At 33.2% G+C, this 21,426-nt stretch overlaps 1 protein-coding gene and 1 non-coding gene across 5 annotated transcripts; both read left to right on the plus strand.

Annotated features, from left to right (window-relative positions):
* The first annotated feature begins 6,267 nt into the window (after positions 1-6,267).
* LOC110639723 (uncharacterized) lies at positions 6,268-12,520 on the plus strand. 4 transcript variants are annotated; one of them, XM_058137795.1, is made up of 7 exons: positions 6,274-6,522; positions 6,649-6,717; positions 7,162-7,446; positions 7,932-8,009; positions 10,388-10,775; positions 10,878-11,044; positions 12,011-12,520. In XM_058137795.1, the coding sequence occupies exons 4-7, from the start codon at positions 7,983-7,985 to the stop codon at positions 12,302-12,304; spliced, it is 876 nt and encodes a 291-aa protein (XP_057993778.1). In that variant the 5' UTR covers positions 6,274-6,522; positions 6,649-6,717; positions 7,162-7,446; positions 7,932-7,982; the 3' UTR covers positions 12,305-12,520. The 4 variants fall into 4 exon arrangements, with proteins under 4 accessions (XP_057993777.1, XP_021646479.2, XP_057993776.1 ...); XM_058137794.1 differs by having other exon boundaries at positions 6,268-6,522; positions 7,162-8,009; positions 10,388-10,772; XM_021790787.2 differs by having other exon boundaries at positions 6,272-6,522; positions 7,162-8,009.
* Positions 6,643-6,730, plus strand: LOC131175212 (small nucleolar RNA Z221/R21b). Its single transcript, XR_009145375.1, has one exon. It is a non-coding gene; the product is annotated as a small nucleolar RNA Z221/R21b (small nucleolar RNA).
* Positions 12,521-21,426: the final 8,906 nt, after the last annotated feature.

Here is a 21,426-nt window from a genome sequence, read left to right on the forward strand (position 1 = left end):
CTTAGGCTTGGCCTTTTTTTACCCTAATTAGGCCCAATTTAATTTGCTTTTATAAAGCCCATGTATTCTTACCTCATATGTTGATGCCATTTAGGTCTACTCTTCTTGAGCCCAAATAAGCTTAATTCCTCCACATTAATATAGTCTATATCCATGCATAATAAATAGTTCCCATGCACAATCATGCAATAAAGTTCATGTTTATCTTGATTTAGGATTCCAAGATGGGAAGTTTAACATGCCCTATGCTTAGGATCATTATCATGATGCATGAATTATAACACTCCTATTTTGTATAGCCTAGTATATTTCACTGTTCTGGTGACCGGAGTCGGTCCGGACAATTAAGGGGATTAGAACCACACTTAAGACAACTAGATAAACCATAAACACAAATAATTAGTAATTATCAATTAGTTAAGTATAAATAAGAAAAACAGAACATAAGAAGTTAAACAAGCCGAGAGCCACAGCGATGGGTGACCTTCTCGTGAAGGACTACGAAGTCGATTTAAACTCAAATTTCGAACCGTAAAATGTGACGCCGCGGTCCTTAAGACCATTACAAACACAGTGGAAAAGAGAAAATCACGAAAAAGAACTGTTAAGCCAGTCAAATAATTAGGTCAGGGAGCTGGAAGAAATATTGAATTATTTGCAAACCGGGATGAACCGGCGAGGGGCAATTTGGTCAATTGACCCCGAGAGCTGACTCCTGACCTAACTGTCAAATAAAATCGGAGAAAAAAAAATTTCAGAGTCAGGAATTAAATTAAAGAACTAATAGAAAAAAAAAGAAAAGAAAATGAAAAAGTGAAGGGAGATGACATCATGCATAACATCATGCATGATGCCATAAATCCTATTATTAATTAAATTAATTTTTTTGGTCTTCCATAAGACAAAATAAATAAAAGCAAAGAAAAGAAAAAAAAAATCAGTTGGTCTTCTTCCTCATCCATGTGCCGCCCTCACTCTCTCTCTCCCTCTCCATTGTTAAACCTCCATTGAAGCTTGTACTCAAGCTCAAATTCCCTCACTTAACCTTAAGATTTTCCATAAACACTTCATCAAAACTTGTTACCTCAACCTAAGAAGAGGATTGAAAGAGCAAAGAAAAAGAAAAAGAAAGAGAATTGAAGAATTGGACATCAAAGATTGAGGTTAGTGATTTAAGTTGCAAAATTAGTTTATTAGTTATGCTTATAGCTTGATTAACTTAGAAATAAACTTAAAATGAAATGAAATAAATTATTGAGAGACCAAGCTGAATTTTGGCCAGCATGTGTATGAGGGTATTATTGCATGGTTTGATTGATTTGAATGGGTATATGACCTCAATTAGTTGAGTGATTATAGTTAAAGACTTTGAATTAGCTAAATGCAACAATTTAGTATAGTTAGGGTTTGGACACTTAGGGTTTAGAGGCAAAAATGTGAAAAATTGTTAAATGATGTCTTGGACCTAGTTTGAAGGGAGAAATGGTCAATTGTGACCAAATGGAATGTGTTAGAAGTGTTTGAACCAAAACCAAATTCGGATTCGATGTGGTCATGCTGCTGACAGCATGACCAAGGTCCCTTTGAGGGACCAAAAATGAAAATTTACAAGTCCAATTGGTATGAGACCAATTGAGAATGAAAATTAACACTAAATGACACAATTTTTATTTAGGAACCATGCCCAAAAAGTGACCAAAACCTAGTGAATAAATTGACCAAATCCGGAAAATCTCAGTCTACCTTGTACAAACTGACCAAATGAATAGTATTTGTTCATTTGGCCATAACTTGAGCTAGGCAGGTTTAAATGACCTAAAATTTTACCAGTGGACAGTTGAGGTATAGACCTAAAACTTTAATGAAGAACACAAACCTAAATTATGCCATTAATTAAGTCATTTGGCCACCCAAATTGGTGACCTAAAACTGTTAGAACCAAAATTTGCCTAGAAATCTGGGTTAAGTCCAATCCAGCAGCCTTAGTTCAAATGGCTATAACTTGAGCTACAAAACTCCAATTGGAGTGATTCAAAAAGGAGAATAAACTTAAGACAAAAGGAAACATTTTCTATGAAGAAAATTTTGCCAAATTCTAACAGTAAGATAACTAATGGAACAGTGCAACTTAAGACACCAAAATTGAAAATTTGTAAATTTGCCTAAAAGACTTAGAATTTGAATAAACAACCAAAACCAATAAATTTAGTGACCAAAATGTGGTATGTGGGTGAAGTTGGAATTCCCATACCTATTAAGCCTTAGAAAGTCAACAATTTGACTTAAATAGTATAGTGAATAGTAACTCCGGAATGCAAAATTTAAAGAACGTCGAGTTTAGCACATTAGAGCTAGATAAAAGTGAAGTTAAATTTATTTTTGGATTTATGCTAAGCTATGATACTGAAACACTATGAAATTGTGTATTTCAGTTGAAAAGAACACCGGAAAAGAACCCGAGGAATCGAGTCAAGGCCAAGAGGCGACTCACTTAAGATTTGTGCACAACGTATAATTTTTGTAAATTATTTTTTGCATATTGTTTTGAATAATTTGAAATAGTGAATTGTGACATTATTTATGATGCTTTGATTTAAATTGTTGAAAGTTAATTGTGTATATTTGAAATGGCAATGTTTAGCAAATTGTTATGATAAGTTTTGAAACCACAGTGTCATGACCATATATTTGAACACCTCACTAGCATAACTAGTGGGGGTAATCAGTTTTGAATTTTAATTCCTTCTCTAGATGAAGTGTTGAGGTGTGCCAGTAGAAGAGGAATTTGAATGGATATCCATATATTTGAGCTAGCTAGCCTTGTGATGTGATTTCTCCTTAGCCTCTGGCTATTGAGATTATATTTATTTCGAATGGCATAATATGACTGTGAGTTTTATGAAATGTGTTTTGGCACTTCGAAATGAACTTGTTTGGATTAAAATCTCATGATTCATGTTTTGTATTAAATTCTCATATTCAGTTCAATTTTTGAATAAATGTGATTTAAATTATGCATAAAGATTATTTTAGTATGTTGCGCACCACTGAGTCCTAGTACTCAGCGATAGCTGTTATTGCTGTCGCAGATATAGAGACTAGAGGAGCAGCAGATTGAGCTGCTGAGGACAGAGGAGCTTCCTGCTTTGAAGCTATCAGGTATAATTTATACCATGATTGTAAATATTTAGATAAAGGAGCTTCCTGCTTTGAAGCTATCGGGTATAATTTATACCCTGATTGTAAATATTTATTTTGATATATGTATTGCACATAAATGTATGGTCATGTAAAACTGTTCTTGAGCAGCTTGTACAAAGTTTGTATAAAGTTTGTAATAAAATTTAGTTTGAATTTCTTTTAATGCAAATTTTACAATGATGTATATAACTTACTTTGTCATTAATGAAATATGAATGGTAGTATTATATTTTGAATTGAATGAAATTCATTAATGGTATTTGATGATTGTTGGATATTGAAAATGGTGGAATTGAATTTTGAAAGTTGATAAATGTGTTGAAATTGATTGAGATTGATTGTGAAATTGAAGTAGTTGTTGAGAAAAATTATTGGAAGTGCTTTTTTTCAAGTATTTGAAGAACTGTTTCTCAAAATACAGACGGCACTCTGCCAAAATTTTTATAAAAATTACAGAAAAATAAAATGGGCCAAAAATTTTAACTAATTTTCAACTTAATTAAATGTTTTAATATCTATTTAGAAAAGCTCACCACATATAAAAAGTAAGAAAATTGTTTTAAAATCCCTTGTCCTACTTAATGAGTTATCGGTAGGTGAAGCGCGGTAGTTCATTAGGTATTCTACGAGATCATGTTATGTCTTACAGAGGAGTAAGGTGTGACATGAATGCATATGTATGCAATATAAACATTTATTTAAAAGAAGTTGGGTGGGTTTTACTCATCTGAGGTTGTTGAACTCTATTAACCACTAACTACTAGTAGACTTAAAGATCCCTTGAATGTAAGTTCCCTACCTCCTATCTTCACGTCTACAATAAAAGGGATTTAGAGGTTTTTAATTTAGGACTTACATATAATCAACTAAATTTGGGATTTTCAGTTAGGACAAGTTCGGTGACCAAACATTGGCCATGTATTTTATGTGACTATTCACATAAATTGTCTACTAAACATGGATGGTTTAGTAGTCGAACCTAGTTTTACCTAAAATTTGTCCACAATGCAATTGTTAGGGTTTAAAATCTCAAATCCCAACATCAAGTCCTAAGGTTCTCATTCTTAGTTCCTTTTACCATTCTAGACTTCAAACAACTATAAATGCCCATTATTAACTTAAAATCTCATCATTTTACATAAAACCCCAAAGCAAACTTAAACTAAATCATTTCTTTTACAAAATAATACCCTAGAACCATTAATCAAACTAAGAATAAGGAGAGGGAATATTATCTTTTTAGTTATAGCTTACAAGGGAGGAGTTTATTCCTCTTTTTCCTTAACTCACTTGAGGGAGGAGGAGAAAAAGGATACTCTTTACCCTTTACGGAGATTTAGGATGATTCTCCTCCATAAAAAAGTTAAGGTATTGCGTTTTAGGGCTATAGGATAGAGGAAACAAAGGAAGAAAAAAGAATGGGGAAAGGAATGGAAGAAATGAAAGAGAGGGCTGGTGGGGCTCCTTCAGCTTCAAGTTTTATATTCTGCTTAAACCAACTTCAGTGACTAAACTTTACTTTGGTGGCCGAACATACCTAGATAGGTTTGCCACACTTGAATCCCTCTTTTTTCTTCTCTCTCCAAAAAACTTCCTTCTTTTGGGCTTTCTCCTATCTAGAACTTCATGGGGCGTTTCCTCTTCGAGCATAAATTCCACCTACGCTAGGTGTAGGGCATTACATTAAGTATAGTACTAGTTATGTACTTGATTGTTTCATCTTATTGGATGCTAAACATAATTCGACTAATTATAATGTTTACTTTTTGTTATTTACATATTTAGTTGATGATATAAATGCATGGCATGAGAAGCAATTAGATAATTTTTTTTGGGACATTTTGTAATCAGGATAACATATTTACATTATATTAATATTTTTATTTATGAATATCATTTGGTTTAGTTAATGAATTTATATAATATTGTTATTTATGATATTTTATATTATAAAATATTTTATATAATATTTCCAAATTTCTTGCTCAGAAAAGCTACCTAGATCATTATATTCATGATTTTTCTAAGATTTTTTAAGAAAATTAGAATATGTGGCAAGTATTTCTCTCAAAAAATTGCCCCTAGTATATTCAAGTGGCTTGAACACTTGCAATTAGGATATAGTTTTGCAAATAAAAATATATAGATCTATTGATTTATTTTGACCTTTCTTTTTAAGTTTAATTTCGCAAAATCATAAGTAAAATATGCTCTTATTTTTATTCAAAGAGTCTACAAAAATTGGCACAGCTCATTGCACAAGGATATTAATTAAATCAATTTATTAGATAATAATTTATCTTGGATGGATTTGATATTAATTAATTTGTAAATAATAATAAATGCTGATTTTATTTAATAAATTTTAAATTTAATAATAAAAATAATTTTATTATTAGCATATAAAAACCTTCTTTTACTTTACCTCCTAACTAAATATAATAAGTTACTAAATTCTACTTTACCTTATATTTCTTTCGAACAATAAGTTTTAAAACTTTTAAAATTTTAAAACATTTTATTTTAAAAAACTTTATTTTACTCTATCTCATCAAACAGGTTAATTGATTAAAAGAGTTTTTATTATTTTTTTATAAGTATTTTTAACGATTCTTTTATTTTGAAAAAAAAAAAAACATATTTAAAGGATAAATTAGATAGATTGAGGACTCGATTCTAGTTAAATTTGCCTTAATTGAGCTAACCGTACAATAATGACAAATTTTTTAATTCTAAGCTGATCCTTAACTAGCTTAAAGAGTGATTAAAATTTAATTTTAAAATAAATTTTTTATTCTAAGTCGATTTTTGCATTTAAAGGTTAAAAATTACTTTTTTAAATAAAAAAATATTTTATTATTTTAATATTTTTATAATTAAAATTTATTAAATTTAATTTTAAATTATTTGTTAATACTACCTAATGTGTATAAAAAAGCAATGATTTTTCTATAGCAGTTACAAATATCAAACAGGCCATTAATTTGAAAATTTAATTCAGCTTTTTGTAATTTTGATTCGGTTCTGTTTATAAATTTTAAAAATTTCAGTTCATTTGATTGAGAAAAATTTTCGGTTGAACCGAATATCAATAAAAACGATGCCCTTCAATCAGTCCCCATTTCCTTCGTTTTCTCAGCCTTGCACTGCCCTCGTCCCTCATTTTCTCTTCCATACTTCCACACTTCGCTTTCTCTGCCTCATACCCATTCTTCTTCTTCGTTTACTCCTTTTGCCTCTATCCTCTTGGCCGCGTCTGTTCTCTATCTCGTTAAGAAGCACCTAGAGCCCTTGACTGCCGTCTGCTGCTGCTGGGCGTCGGTAAGTTTGGTTTTTTTCAGATACATTACTTCACGCCTTCACTAGTTGAAGATTTTCTGTTTAAGTATTTGATTTGATGAAATTATATGATATTTTAGAATTAAGGGATATTGATTTGATGTGCAGTGATGAGGATTTAGAGGAAGTCATGCACCACTCCGATTTCTTGTGCTGATAAATCTCTCATACCCGTAGGTATTTTATGCTTTTCTTTCTTAATTTTACTTTATTTTTTTCTTAATTAATTAAATAATTAACCACATTTATAAAGCGTCATTGTTCAATAAATAATTAGAAGCATTTTCGTCTGATTGAATTGGGATTAACAAGAAATTGATTATTCTCTAATTTAATCTCATCAAACCCCTTGGAGAGAGATGAAATCCACCTCCATGGATATGCATGGATCAGTAAAACTGCTGTAACCAAGTGTATACCTCAATCTTACCCCCTGCTATGATTAGTAATTTTTAATCACAAATTAAAATAAAAATTGGACAAAATTATTAAAATCGGCTGAAATGGTAGAATTAGAGGTCAAATTAATGTTTATAAAAGATCGTTTATTATTTTATTGATTTCATTCTTTGAGTTGTTTTCTGATTCTTTCTTTTTCTGTATGTGAATTTACATATGCAGTGCAATATTTCAGTCAAATTCAGAAATCCACACTAAGATTTTCTGAATTGGAGTTTTAGCTTTTTGTTGGTTAACAAAATTCCAAAATGCTGCACCTGCATATTGAGCCTGGATACTTTCACCTGTAATTAAGTCTGCTTCATACCAGCAGCCTCATTGAATTGTAAGGAGAAATGAAATTCTGAGGCCGCAACTGCCCTTGCTGCTGCTTTACTTGTGTTTAAGGTTGTTGACTCCAAATTTTCAAGCTTCTTGCTGCTGCTTTTTTTATTTTCAGGCTATCAGGTGATTTCAGTTTCTATTATTACTTGAGCTTGATATATTGCTCAATTGAAAGTGCATGGACTCTGTCCAGTTTCGGATGTTATCCATGTTCAGTTTCAAATTTATTTTTGCAATGTCAGTTCTTTGTTTTTCTTAAGAAAATGGGCCAGGCCTAACTCACCCCCAAAATGCCACCACCATCTCTCCTTTTCTTCAGTTTTCCAATTTCATTAAGCAAACATATTTGCCAATTTTCAGATTGTAGAAATAGTTTTCTAAATTTATATTATGTTTTCTATAACTTTTCTGTGGAGTAGTAATTTTCCTAATATAAAAGAAAAATGAAATTGGAAAATGGAAAATTTTTTTTCCACAAGTAAATAGCCCCTTGCTTTTTCTTGTGTCAGAATTCTCCAGGATAATTATACAAGTCTTTTTGCATTTACTACTCTGTTCTTCAGTTACTTATGGAAACTCAGCAGGGCATTCAATTTCACACTTGTCAGAAGGTGGGAATCCTGTTGATATTATTTGTTGGCATTGGCTTTGGCTTTTGTATGCATGGTTCTTCACCTTCAAGTGAGGTTGGTTTAAACATTGCTCATGCCCTGAAGTTTCTTAAATTGATAAGTTTTGTCATTGAGAATATTTATTACTTGTGCATTTATAGCTGCATTTGCTATTATATTTAATGTCCTTGGAATTATATATATATATATATATATATATATATATATATATATATATATAACTGTCATGTAATAGATAATATTAGCAAGGCATATACAAAACTTATTCTCAATATATATATGCCTTACTAATATTATCTATTGCATGACAGTTGTTATCCAGACAAGTTATCTAGACATAGGTGAAACTTGTGAGATACCAATACCGTGATGTTAGTTTCTTTGATTGCAAATTGTCACACCCATCATGGGTTTCCTATTAAAGGACTGGCTATAATGCAATTTTACGTTAGTGAATTTTTTGAACCATTTGCTGGAGAGAAATATAGAATTTTGGAAAATTCCATTTTCAAGGCTCTAAACTTTTTGAGATTTGTCTATTGAATTGCTATCTTTCAACTGTGTGCAATTGAGGACACAAAAAAATTTTAGTTTTAGGGATTATGATGACTTGTGCAATGGCAAAAATAAAAAAAATGATGTAAAATTATAAATAATTTGTTGACAGCTTAGAAAAGTTTTGAAAATTTCACTACTTCTTAAAAAATTGCACTTCTCGATAGAAAGAATTCAAGCATTCCATAGTTTTGGAAATAGATTTTTTCCTTTTCTAACCTCAAAAATTCTGTAGCGGAAAAGCATTGTTTAAGGGTTTTTATTTTATTTTTATTTTTTTTTAATTCTCCATTAACAAATATATATATATATATATATATATATATATACACATATTATGTTTATAAACAAGTCATCAATGCCCTTAAATTAGAAAATCTGTGGGCTCAATAGCACACGATTGAAAAAAAAAGAGATTTGATATACAACACAGGAAGTTTAGGGGCTTAGAAATGGTTTTTTTGCCTAGAATTTTCACGCTTTAGGAGACATCAATTAATAATGTAGCTTATGTCAACTTCATCAGGGTTAAATTTAATGTCTTTCTCAAGCCAATTGGCTAGATGAAGCCATGAAGCCATTTCTATGGCGAGGGGATAGAGAGAACAAACAAAGATAAGAGGAAACAAAATTATATGGTGTTAGTGCTGTCTATTCTTTATTTCATTGAGGAATTATCTACTTTTGGCATGTCTTGGATTTCTCTATTATCTCAGCTTTAGTGTGTTTTTCCTCGTAATATGCAATGTGAAGTCGATTACAAGAATTGTTGGAAGCAAGGTGATTCACTGTTTCTGTTCTCATTTACAATGTAATAGATATTATTTGAACTTGCCTTTCCTCTGAAAGTTATAATAAACATGAAACAATTCAACTATTCTGGATAGGGGTGAGCATTTGGTTCAAATCGAACCGAACCGAACCAAATCAAATCATAAAAATCGAATTACATATTTTAGAAATGAACAGAACCAAAATGGATGAAAAACCGAATCAAACCGAACTGCTCTATTTTGATTCTGTTCGGTTCAAATTAATCGGTTTTGATTTGTGATTATTTTTTAATTTAGACTTAATTTTCAAGTTATTTGATCTAATTTTGACCTTGGTTTGAAGTTAATAACCATTAATCAATGAAATTAAACAATTTATATGTATAAAATTATATATAATTCATAAATTCTCCATAAAAATAAATCAATTCAAAAATCAATAAACTTATTTGGTTCGATTCGGTTCGGTTCGGTTTAATCGATTTTTTTTCTTTAAAATCGAACCAAACGGAATAGAAATAACCGAAATTTTTGTAATATAAAACCAAACCGAACTGAATTATATTAAAAACTGAACCAAATTACCGAATTAAGGCGGTTCTGTTCGGTTTATTCGGTTTGAACCAAATAATGCACACCCCTAATTCTGGATAGATGAGTGAAGTCTTTCTTGTGATGTTTTTTCCATACCTCCAATTTAGTCATATATGCTAATATTTCTAGGAAATTGGTGATGCTGTTAAAGATTTATACTAAATGTGTACGACTCCTAAAACGTTATACCAAAGTACCATTGGCAACATGCTTGTAGTTAGGCTTGCCTCACAATCACAAAGACAATTAAAACCTTCTGAAATTATTTTATTTTATTTTATATTTTTTTTATACATTTGATCTCTGTAATTCTTTAATTGACTGATCATATTAATTACATACATAAATTGTACTCAAAACAGTATATGCCCAACAAGCTTGTTTGGGGTTCCCCATTTTGAGGATGCCCTATAATTAACATTAAAATTTAAATGGGCGTCCTATATCTAAATGTGGATTTCTCCATCTGTAGAAACACGTTTCAATATTTTGCAATCTTTCATTTTTCAGGTGGCTAGGTGTGAGCCAAACTCTGAGTCCAACAACTTAAATATTAGTAGTTTTTGTAGTTTCAAGAAATACATTGTGAAATCTTATTTTGAAAAATATGAGAGCTTCGTCGAATCAAAATTTCAAGATTTCTTAGTAGATGAACTTCCCCACTCATGTGAATTGCTGCCAGATAATCTGAATGCTTTTTTAAGACTATCAGTTCCCAATCGCCTTTTGACTGGTGAAGGTTCTCATCGTCATCTGTATTCAATGATCAGACTTAACTTCCAGCCAGAATCAATAAATCAGCTACCCACTCACTTTTGTAAGGTTATCGTTGTAGAGAGACTTCCCTCTGGAGTCTTTGCTGACCCATTTGAACTCCAACACCTTCTGCAGAGGCGTGGTAATAAAATCCTTTTCTCATTCACCTTTCATATTCTCAAATTTGGTCTCATTGCATTATTTTTCCTTACCAAGTTTAATTTGTGTTAAATCCTTATTGCAGTTTTTACTGATGTAGCTGTTTTCGGAGATAAAAATTTGGAATTGCCTTCTGTTGCTTCCAATCGGTCTGTTGTTGAGATTCACATGAATGTCAATCCCAATATCTTTTTTGGACAGACAAATGAACTGGAAATCAGCATAGACCTCCCATTGCATGCACGGTATCAAGTAAGTAAAAACATCATCTTGGATGTAGAACCAAGAACACTCAAAAGGGGAAAAGAAATAATCTTTCAAATTTGATTAATTCTCAGTTGTCAATAATAATAAGCTCTATCAAAAAACATAGATGACATGTTTTTAATTTATAATGTCCCAAAAAAGAAAATATGAAACTAATGCTAATTATGAATGCTAAATCAACTCAAACTCCTAAATAAATAAATAGGACTACTTAATTAAATTTCTTAAATTTCTTCCTAAAATATCTAGACCTAAAATCTCTAGTAGAAGGTCCAGCATCGTCTACTCTGCATATTAGGATCTTTCATGGAAGCCTTTTCTCTTGCTTAGGTTTTGGTTTCCCTAAAGAGAGAGAGGGAGAGAGTTTGTTATCGTCCTTGGATATGGAACGAGTTATGGGACAATGAAATGAATAATCTGGGCACGAAGGTGAAGGTTGGAACGTGAATTTCTTTTTGCGACCTATTTTTGCAAATGTACAAGCTCATTAGGGAGAACTTGTTTATATTTTGTGATACTTCTTTTATTAATGTGCTGCACTTGAATACAAAAGAGGAGATAACCATCTCCTAAAGACAAGGAACAATGAACAACTAGGATCACCCTCCTACAATCAAGGGAATGAAAACAATAACTGAAAGTAATATTTACATCATGAACTATCATTGCAAATCCAATCAACTGCCTTATTATTATTATTATTATTATTATTATTATTATTATATGAATTTTAATTCTAAATTTTGATATTTAATATTGAAATTCTAAATTTTATAAACCAAAATCATGAATCCAAACACCGCATTAGTCTTGATTAATGGAAAATTTTACTTGGACTTGCATGTAATTCTTGAAATCATGGGGGAGATTTTTGTTATTCTCTGGAATAATGCTTTCTTTTATTTTTGCTTCAACTGAATAACTGCATAGAAATATTCCATTTTGTTGCAGCCCCTAGGTGAAAGTGGTTATTCAATGGTGGAATTTGGCACACCAGATTTATTTGTACGGTGCTGCATGGAAGGAAACTTAAACAATCAAAGCTGCTTATTTGCACCGAGCAGTGACAGTGTTGAAACCAAAACTAGTGCTGTTGTGTGGAGAATTCCTTCTGGTACTAAGATACATACTGGTATTGTGTCTGTCATTACTTTTGTTGCAGCCTTCATATCAACTCTTGTTATTGTCCTGACATCCATGTTTTATTCTGATATTAATTGTGCAAAAACATTTAAATTATCATAGTTTTGATGTTTTTGTAGCTTGATTTTTTGAGTAAGAGAGGCTGAGCATCTTCTTTGAGATAATTTGTAGACTTATTATGTGCACCTTAATGCTTTTGTTCTCGCAATCATCCAGACTTGAATGTATATTTCTACGACAGGCAAAGGGATAGAGAAACATTATTGATGTTAGCTGCATAGTTTATGGGCAGTTGGGAGGGCAAGAGATAATTTTTTAGTTGTTTTCTCATCAGATGGTGATGCTGTGTATATTAACATATGCATTGATTCTTGATGATTGAATCGAGATCTTGCCTTAAAAACTCATGTACACAATTAGCGTACGTGCACCTGATTGTTTCTATTCAGCTAAAATTTCAATATAAATTTGCCCATTTGTGCCGACCCATACACCCTTTCCGCCAACCAAGGAAATAGCTCTGAACGAGCTGATTTTATTTCATGCAATGGATAAATTTAATAAATGAGATTTATATAAAATTTATCATGATTAATGGTTACATATGATGATTGTATTCTAAAATTTCTAAAAGCTATTAGAAGATACTTATAACTTCCAATTCCAGAGCAATCGTATCCTAGTGTTTGTGCATTCAAAATTTTCTTCAACACGCATGTTATTACTATCAGTGCTTGCACCCTTTTTTTTTTTTTTTTTTTAATTGTCCGATTATCAAGTAAATTTATAAAAATAAAATATTTTTATTTTTTTGTGTTTAAGAACAGGAAAATAAATTGTTATAATGTTGGAGTATGAAAAATTAATATATATATATATATATAAAATTTTAATCGACTTGATATTTATATAAATCTGAAGAAAATAAAAATTATTATGCTTTAAATAAAAATTTTATTTTTAAAAAATAAGCGCTGACAAAAATTGATAAAGACACGTGTGCGTTGCATGTCCCAATAATATATATATATATTTTTACTTTACAATATAAATTTATTTTAATAAAGTGAAATTAAGGAAATAATTGAAGTAAATTGTGAAATTGAGAGATAAGGGGAGAAAATTATGTGTGCGATGATAGAAAAGCTAATTAAATTTAATAAGAGTGACTTTTTGATATTTAAATTAAAATTAAATAATTTTATTATAATAAATTAAAATTGAGAGACAAAAATTAAATAACCCTTAGCTTTTGTATAATTTGCAAGGGAAATAAAAAAGAATGAAGAATATAAATAGACTAATATTTATTCTAAACACATTCATAAATCTTATCTTCCTCTTCTTTTCAACTCCTATCGTTCAAAGCCAATAACCAAGAATTACCATCAAAACCTACGACTGTTCCAAATAAGCCAACCATATCTAAACCAGAAGCCTTCAAAATAGGACAAGGAGATGTAGCCTAACCATATCTTAGAGTTCGTGCATTCATAATTTTCATATTTTTTTTTTTTTGTGTTTAAAAACAAAAAATTGAAATATAGTAATGTGGGAGAACTAAAGAAAATACATATATTTTTTATTTCATCAACATGTTTTTTTTTTATAAATATTTTTTATAAATTTTACAAAAATTAAAGCAGAAAATAGAATTATATCAAACTGAAAATTTTGCATAGAAAAGAGAATAAATCGAAATCCTATTATTGTGTAAAATTTACAAATGCACAGATTGTATCAAATAGTATAGAAGGTTATTGTTCCATAAAAACCTTGTCGATTACTGCACTACGGAAATTTTAATTATGTAAATAGTTGAATTCAAGTTGAAATTAATAATTGAAGTAAATATTGCTGCAATAGAAGCTAAACTAGTTAATTAGAGTAGAAAACCAATGAATAAAGGCATTGTAGAGTTAGGGTTTCATATTCCAACTAACTATAAATTCAAACCAATTTATTCAATTAATGGGAAACTATTACTTAAGGAGATCAATTCTAGATTATCCAAAGTCATCTCTCAAGGAGCTTAAGTTGTGTTTTATCAAGAATCCTAATTTCAAAATCATCTTCATCAAATACCAATTTTCACCTTTCAATCATTCAATTGATATCTAAAATCAATGCCAAGTGGGAAACAACACATAAAAAGCATTAAGAACACAAGATAACAAATCAAAGTAAATAATCTAAATAAAATTTAGACTAAATCCATAATTAAATTGGAAGTACTATATCCCGAACCCTAGAATAAAAAAAACTACTCATGGTGAGAATTGCAACCAAATCAGGCAAAGAAAAGAAACAAGACATAAGAAGATGAGAATAGAAAAACCCAAATAAGAATGATAGCTCTGAAATTGTGGAACTTCAGCTAGAACACTCTAGTGTAGAAAAGGCAAAATTCTCCTCAACTGGATCCTTTAATTTGATTTCTTTGGAATAACAACTCTTCCTGGTATTAATTAGAGACCTTCCACTCTTTTATTCCCTCTTGGAAACCTTAATTTAGAGTCCCAAATTGCTTAGAAGACTCCCAAAAACCATCAAGAAAAGAGGAAAACACTTGTTTTAATTGAAGGTTTGACTTTAGCACATTGTGAAATTTTGGCCAATTTACATACCTTCAACGCGTGTAAATTTACGCACAAGCGTTTATAACACTATGTAAGTTTATGCACCCTTAGGGTGTATAATTTTGCACTTGTAAAATTTAATCCAAAAGCCATGTTTTATGCAATGGTCTACCACCTTTAGAATTATGAATTTATACATCATTCCTCCCCATTGAATGCTCGCATTCTCCTAAACAACAAATTAAACCTACAAAGTAAAAATCAAACAATTAAACCTAAATTAAGCAAGAAATAAATAATAATAATAAACTAAAAACACATAAAAACTAACTAAAACACGATAAAACATAAATAAAACACATACCCCAAACCCATATAAAATATGAACACATCAAATACCCCCCAACTTAAACTTTTACTTGTCCTTTGTCCTCAAGTAAAGAAAACTAAATGCAATTTTTGAGGGACTCTAATGGAAGTGAAAAGAAAACTACAAGCTTGAATTCTTAAAGATATCTCCAAAAAATAATTATATTAGCAATTCATCAAAATTTAAAGAAGTTAAACTCTTATCCTTGCATCATCATTTAACAAAAATCAACCCATCAACATAAACATGCTTTCATTAATCAATTACACAAATTTATTCTACCCAAACAAGTTTATGCACATTAAGAACCTCTAATGCCTCTATTGATTGATGTAAAGAATTACGATCAAGTTGATCTTTTCCTAATCCCATAGGCAAATCTTTTATTCCCATCTCCACTAATATTGCATATGCAATCAAGAGATCAAAAGGTCTTTTCACAAGGTTATGATTGGGCTAAAAGTGTGATAATGTACCTTATCATACAAAAGTTCAAGATAACTAGAAGTATACTTTTTCTTTTTTTCTTAAGATAGAATCCATAATGCATTTTTAAGCACTAGCATAGGGGTGTGCAATCAGTTAGTTTAGTTTTGAACAGAACCAAATCAGAAAAATCGAAAAACTAAAGTAGACATTTTCCTACACTGAACCGAATCGAAGTTTTAAAGAAACCAAATCAAATCGAATCGATATATTTCCATGTGATTCAAATCAGTTTAATCGGTTTAGACCAAATCAAAACTCTTTATTGAAATTAAAATAAGAAAATACAATTGTGTTCCAACATTGAATAAAAAAATCACAAAATCAAAAAATTTACAATCAATAACAACAAAATCAATAATTTACACTCAATAGTCACATCTTTACATAGCAACCAATTATTCATAGAGAAGAAGGCGGCAATCAAAAATCAACCATCAAGCTAATGGAAAATAATCACTAATCAACCTTTAAGAAAATTAAGGGGAGAAGGAGGAGGAGAATCAATGATATAATAGCCAACAATCAACCTTCATGCAAATGGACAATAATCAACCAATAATCAACAATTAACAATCAACTTTCAAGCAAATGCAATGAATCGCAATAGCCATGGATTTGAAGACCCAAATAAAAAAATCCACAGAAGCATGTAAGGGTGAGGAGCCCTATCAATGTCGAGTGGAAGTGTAACACCCTCCCGATAACCACTCTGTACATCCTACTGTTCCGGTGACCGGTGTCGGTCCGGACAGCTAGAATGTCCGGAAAAATATTCAAACTAAAGTCAGGAACCATAATTAACTCAAATATTAACAAGAAAAATTTAGTAAAAATTTTAGAAATAAAATACAATCAAGTTAAACGAGCCGGTGCCCTAGCGATGGGTAACCGGAGGGAAGTTGCGGTTCTCGCAACGAGGAGCCCTAGACCCGGGGGAAAAATTATAAAATAATTTTTGGGACTCCAGAGAAGGGTAATTGAGGTTCCCATGGCATTAGAATGCCAAGAAAATACCTAGAAAAATTTTTCAATCAGTCTGACCAATTTTGACCCGTTAAGCCAAACGGAGGGCATTTTGGTCATTTCGCCTTCAGAGGTGAATTTTGGCCGACTTGTCCAGTTAAGTAAATAATTATTATGACTCAAAATATGAATAAATATTGATAAAAATTAAATTGAAATGTGGTAGAAAAGAAAAGAAAAGAAAAATGAAATAAAAAGCAAATTATGACAAATTATGATGTCATTTAAAAATTTCCTCCAATCACAATAAAATAACCAATTAGTTAACCAATAAAAGAGACTAAAAATGGGCTAAAGGAATTAAAAACCAGCTGCTCTTCTTCTCCTTCTTCTCCACCAAAAACGTGAACCCTTCCCTTCCACCCTCCATTGGAGCTCAACCAAGCAAGCTTGATTTCCTACCTTGTCTCACCATAAAATCCTAACCTAGCTTCACTAAAACCCTAGCACCTTGCTAAAGCCTTTGGCAGCCAAGAAAAGCCAAGAAAGTGAAGGAATTGCTTGGGAAAATTCTGCCCAAACAAGGTTAGTGCATATATACATCTAAAGCTTTTTAAATTCTATGTTAGAGACTTGGAATAAGTAGGAATTTGTGACTAAAATAAATGAAATCTATGTCTATCCATGCCCTAGGTTTCGGCAGCCCTATTGAATAAAAAGGAATGAGTGTTTTGATGGACTTAAAGTGGACTAGAGATCAAGATTAAACAATATATGCATGTGATTATGGAATGAGATAGTTAATTAAAGCATTTTGTAAAAATTCATATGGAAATTAGGGTTTGGAAAGGTGAAAGTGTGACTTGGCTTAGGAAATTGTTAGGGCACATTGTAATGGTCAATTAGTGACCATTTTAGATGTGTTGACCATAAATGGGACAGAAAAATGAGATTGCAAAGTGAGGATTGCAGGCTGCCTAGGACAGCAGCATAGGGACTGAAAATTCAGTCCCTTTGCACTGCCATAACTTGGGCAGTGGTAGTCCAATTGGTGTTTGGACAATTGGAAATGAAACTAGGCTTATAATGGCACATTTTTTCTGAAGAAACCATGCCCAAAAGACCAAAGCAAAAGGGTCAAAACTCAACCACAATCCGGATGCCCTGCACTGAATTCTGCAGAATTTGCCAAATGAACAGTAACTGTTCATTTGGCCATAACTCACTGTAGATTTGGTCAATTGGCCTGATATTTTTACAGCAACAAGTTAAGACATAGAAAAACAACTTTTATGAAGGAACCTACCCCAAATTATGGCCAGAACCCATTCAACCAAGTGACTCAAGTTACTGTTCATGCACTGTAGATATGGTAAATTTCTGCAGAATGCATATCCGGACAGCTTGGGTTTTTGAGCCATATCTGGAGCTACAAAACTCCAAATGGAGTGATTCAAAAAAGGAAATTCAACTAGACAAAATAAGGAACAACTTTCATGTTTTACATTTCCTCAAATTCCAACAGTAACAGTGTCCAATGGAACAGTGAAGTTGACTCACCAAAATTGAAAAATCTGTTTGTGTTGAGTTACACTTTGGAATGGCAAAAACACTTAATGCCAACAAGTTTTAAACACCAAATGTGGTATGTTGGGAGTGCCAAAGTTGATGTACACATTTTTATTCTAAAAGTCAACATTTTTGTTGACCAATGATGAATAGTAACACCAAAAAAAATTGAAATTCACAAATTGACAAATTTAAGAGTTTCAAATGCCCTAGTATACCTAACAAGATTGGTTTGGATAGTTTGGCATGCCAATAGGGTTCAATTAGCAGTACTGCACATGGCAAAAATGTCATTCTGATTTCATGGCTTTTAGCCATTCGACTTTGTATTGAGACTTGGCCTTGTGCCGGATATTATTCTGACTTGTTAGCTCGTTACACCGAGATACGTATGTGACCGATGGTGTAACGGCCCGAGGTACTAGGTACCCAGTGCCAGTTTACCCGTTATCCAGTCCAGTCATCTAGTGTAGGTTACTTGGGGCAACCAAATGAATAAAAGTGAACAACGTAAATGAAACAATGAATATATCAATACCAAACAAAGAAAGCATACACATTCTATACACATTTATTTTCTTGCTATTTTCTTTTATTATATTATTGCACCACTAAGCAGTCTAGCTTAGCGCGATGCTTTGCCACGCCAGCGTAGGTACGGAGATCCCGATCGCGAGCCCAGTAGACCACGGGTGAGTCCATCCGTGATAGCTTTCGATGTCCGTGTCACCTCGTCACTGCGATTGCATTGGTAGGACACTAGATGTCATTTTGTCATTTTGTAATTAACTTTTTATTTTCTCATATGTATTTGGGATTTATGTAATTTATTTTGAGGTTCATGTAAATAATAAAGATTTATGGTCATGTATGGTATTAATTTGAGTATTTAATGGTTGTTTATATATGAGAACCCCGAAAGGGATGTTTTGAGAAATGAAAAGGTTGTTGAGACACAAATTGACAAATTATTGAGATATTGATATTGAGTTTTGTTGATAATATTGGAGTTAAGTATGAATGAAATTGTAAATTGTAAGTGTTTTTAACATGTTCCGAAGAACTGTTTTCTCCATTTTTAGCCGGTACTCCGCCGGATTTTCCTTAAAATCTTCGGAACCTCAAATGAATAATACTTTTGATAAATGGTTAAACCAAATCATATTTCATAAATTAACTTCAAAAGCATGACACAAATTAAGTAAGGTATATTAGAGAGTGCCAGTACACCGTGTGGCATTACTTACTCGGGTATACTATACACGGGTAAGGGGTGTCACATTTAGTGGTATCAGAGCACGGTTTAGGCGTTTCTGGGCCTAGATTGATCCCATACCATGCATTGCATTTGTAAGAGTCGAGGTGACACTAATGCAGATCTGTTTATCTTTCTTATTTTGAATAGGATATGGACCCTTCATCTCAGAGAGCCGTTGAGGAGGAAGTGGAGAGTCATGCTCCACCTGCAGCAGCTGAGACTGGGGGCATGAGAGAATCTGCTCCGCCAGCTCAGCCTCCACAGGCCATGTTCCAACAAATGGCCGACTTCTTCAGACAAATGGCCAGGGTAATGCCAGCACCACCACCACCACCACCAGCTCCACAGCAGAAATCACACCTGGAAAGGCTAAGGAAGTTTGGAGCTGTGGACTTCTATGGCAAGAGAGAAGATGACTCATTGCGGTAGAATTGGTTGAACAGGCAGGCGAGTCTTAAAACAACTCCATCGCACCCAGCAGAACTTAGAAGCCGCTATATCCTTGTTACAAGACGATGCCTACGGATGGTGGGACACCGTGTCGATGAAGTGCAGCCGAAGTCAGAATTTGGGACTTCTTCCTCTCTGAGTTCAAGAAGAAATATGTGGTCTTGTATACGGAAGAGAGAAGAAGGGAATTCATTAACTGAGGCGAGACAGTCGATGTGGCGAGTATGAGAAGGAGTTTGTTCGGTTAAGCCGCTATGGAAGGAAATAGTCCCTAACGGTGAAAGGTGCAAGAGATTTGAAGAGGGTGAATGACAATATCAAGATACGACTCAACGCCTTGGGAATCACAGAATTTAGCAAGCTAGTGGAAGCCGCAATAAGGGTTGAAAAAGTGAGAATCAATGAGCGCACTGTATAGGGAGAGACAAAGAAGAGGGGACCAGTCGCCTAGTTCCACCTGGATTTGGGAAGAAGTTTAAGGGTCCTCCCGCATGCAGTTCGGCAGCCACAGTGGTCGGTCGGGCCGCCTGTGGGCCCAGCCACGCTCACCCCTAGAGAGGTCACCCACACCATCGGTGGCGCTCTCCGTGGATGGGGTTCAGGGACCAGCCCAAAGATCTTCTCGCGTGTCCACACCGCCGAAATGGCACAAGGGGGAATGTTGGAGAGTGACTGGTGCTTGCTTGAGATGTGGGTCGACAGAACATCAACTGAGGAACTGCCCACGTAGAACTACTACACCGCTCCGACACAAGTAGACACTGCTCCGCACCACCAAGGGGTAGAAGGTCGGGTAAACTGGCCGTGGGACCATCTCGCAGGCCTACATCCGAGCCGCAGAGAGGCCGGATAATGCACCACCGCCGTAAATTATGCCCTGAGAGCTCAGGAGGAGCAAGATGCCCCGGACGTCATCAGGGGTACGTTCTCCCTCTACACTACACCTGTGCATGCATTGGTGGATCTAGGATCCACTCATTCATACATCTGCATCAATCTACCCGTAGAAAGGGGGATACTGGTAGGGGAGAGTGACCAAGACATTCTGGTCACTAATCCATTGGGTCATAGTGTGGTAGTGAACAAGGTATACAAGGGTTGCCCTTTAAGGATTCAGGGGTATGAATTCTTGGCAGACTTGATTGAGTTACCCTTCCATGAGTTTGACGTGATTTTGGGAATGGACTGGTTGTCACGTCATCAGGCAATAGTTGATTGCAAATTGAAGAGAATTTCTTTGAAAACCCCTGAGGGTAATGAGATCACAGTTGTAGGGGAAAGGACAGATTTCCTGTCCAATGTCATCTCAGCCACTGTTGCAAGAAGAATGATGAGAAAAGGCTGTGAAGCCTACCTAGCACATGTGGTGGATACTAGGCAGGCTAAGCCAAACTTGAGTGACATACCCACAGTGAGAGACTTCCCAGAAGTATTTCCTGAAGAGTTGCCTGGTTTGCCACCAGAAAGGGAAGTCGAATTTGCTATTGAGACACTGCCGGGTACAGCACCCATTTCCATTGCTCCTTATAGGATGGCACCTACTGAA

This window comes from Hevea brasiliensis, chromosome 16 (assembly GCF_030052815.1).
Source record: "Hevea brasiliensis isolate MT/VB/25A 57/8 chromosome 16, ASM3005281v1, whole genome shotgun sequence".
Taxonomy (NCBI): Eukaryota; Viridiplantae; Streptophyta; class Magnoliopsida; order Malpighiales; family Euphorbiaceae; genus Hevea; species Hevea brasiliensis.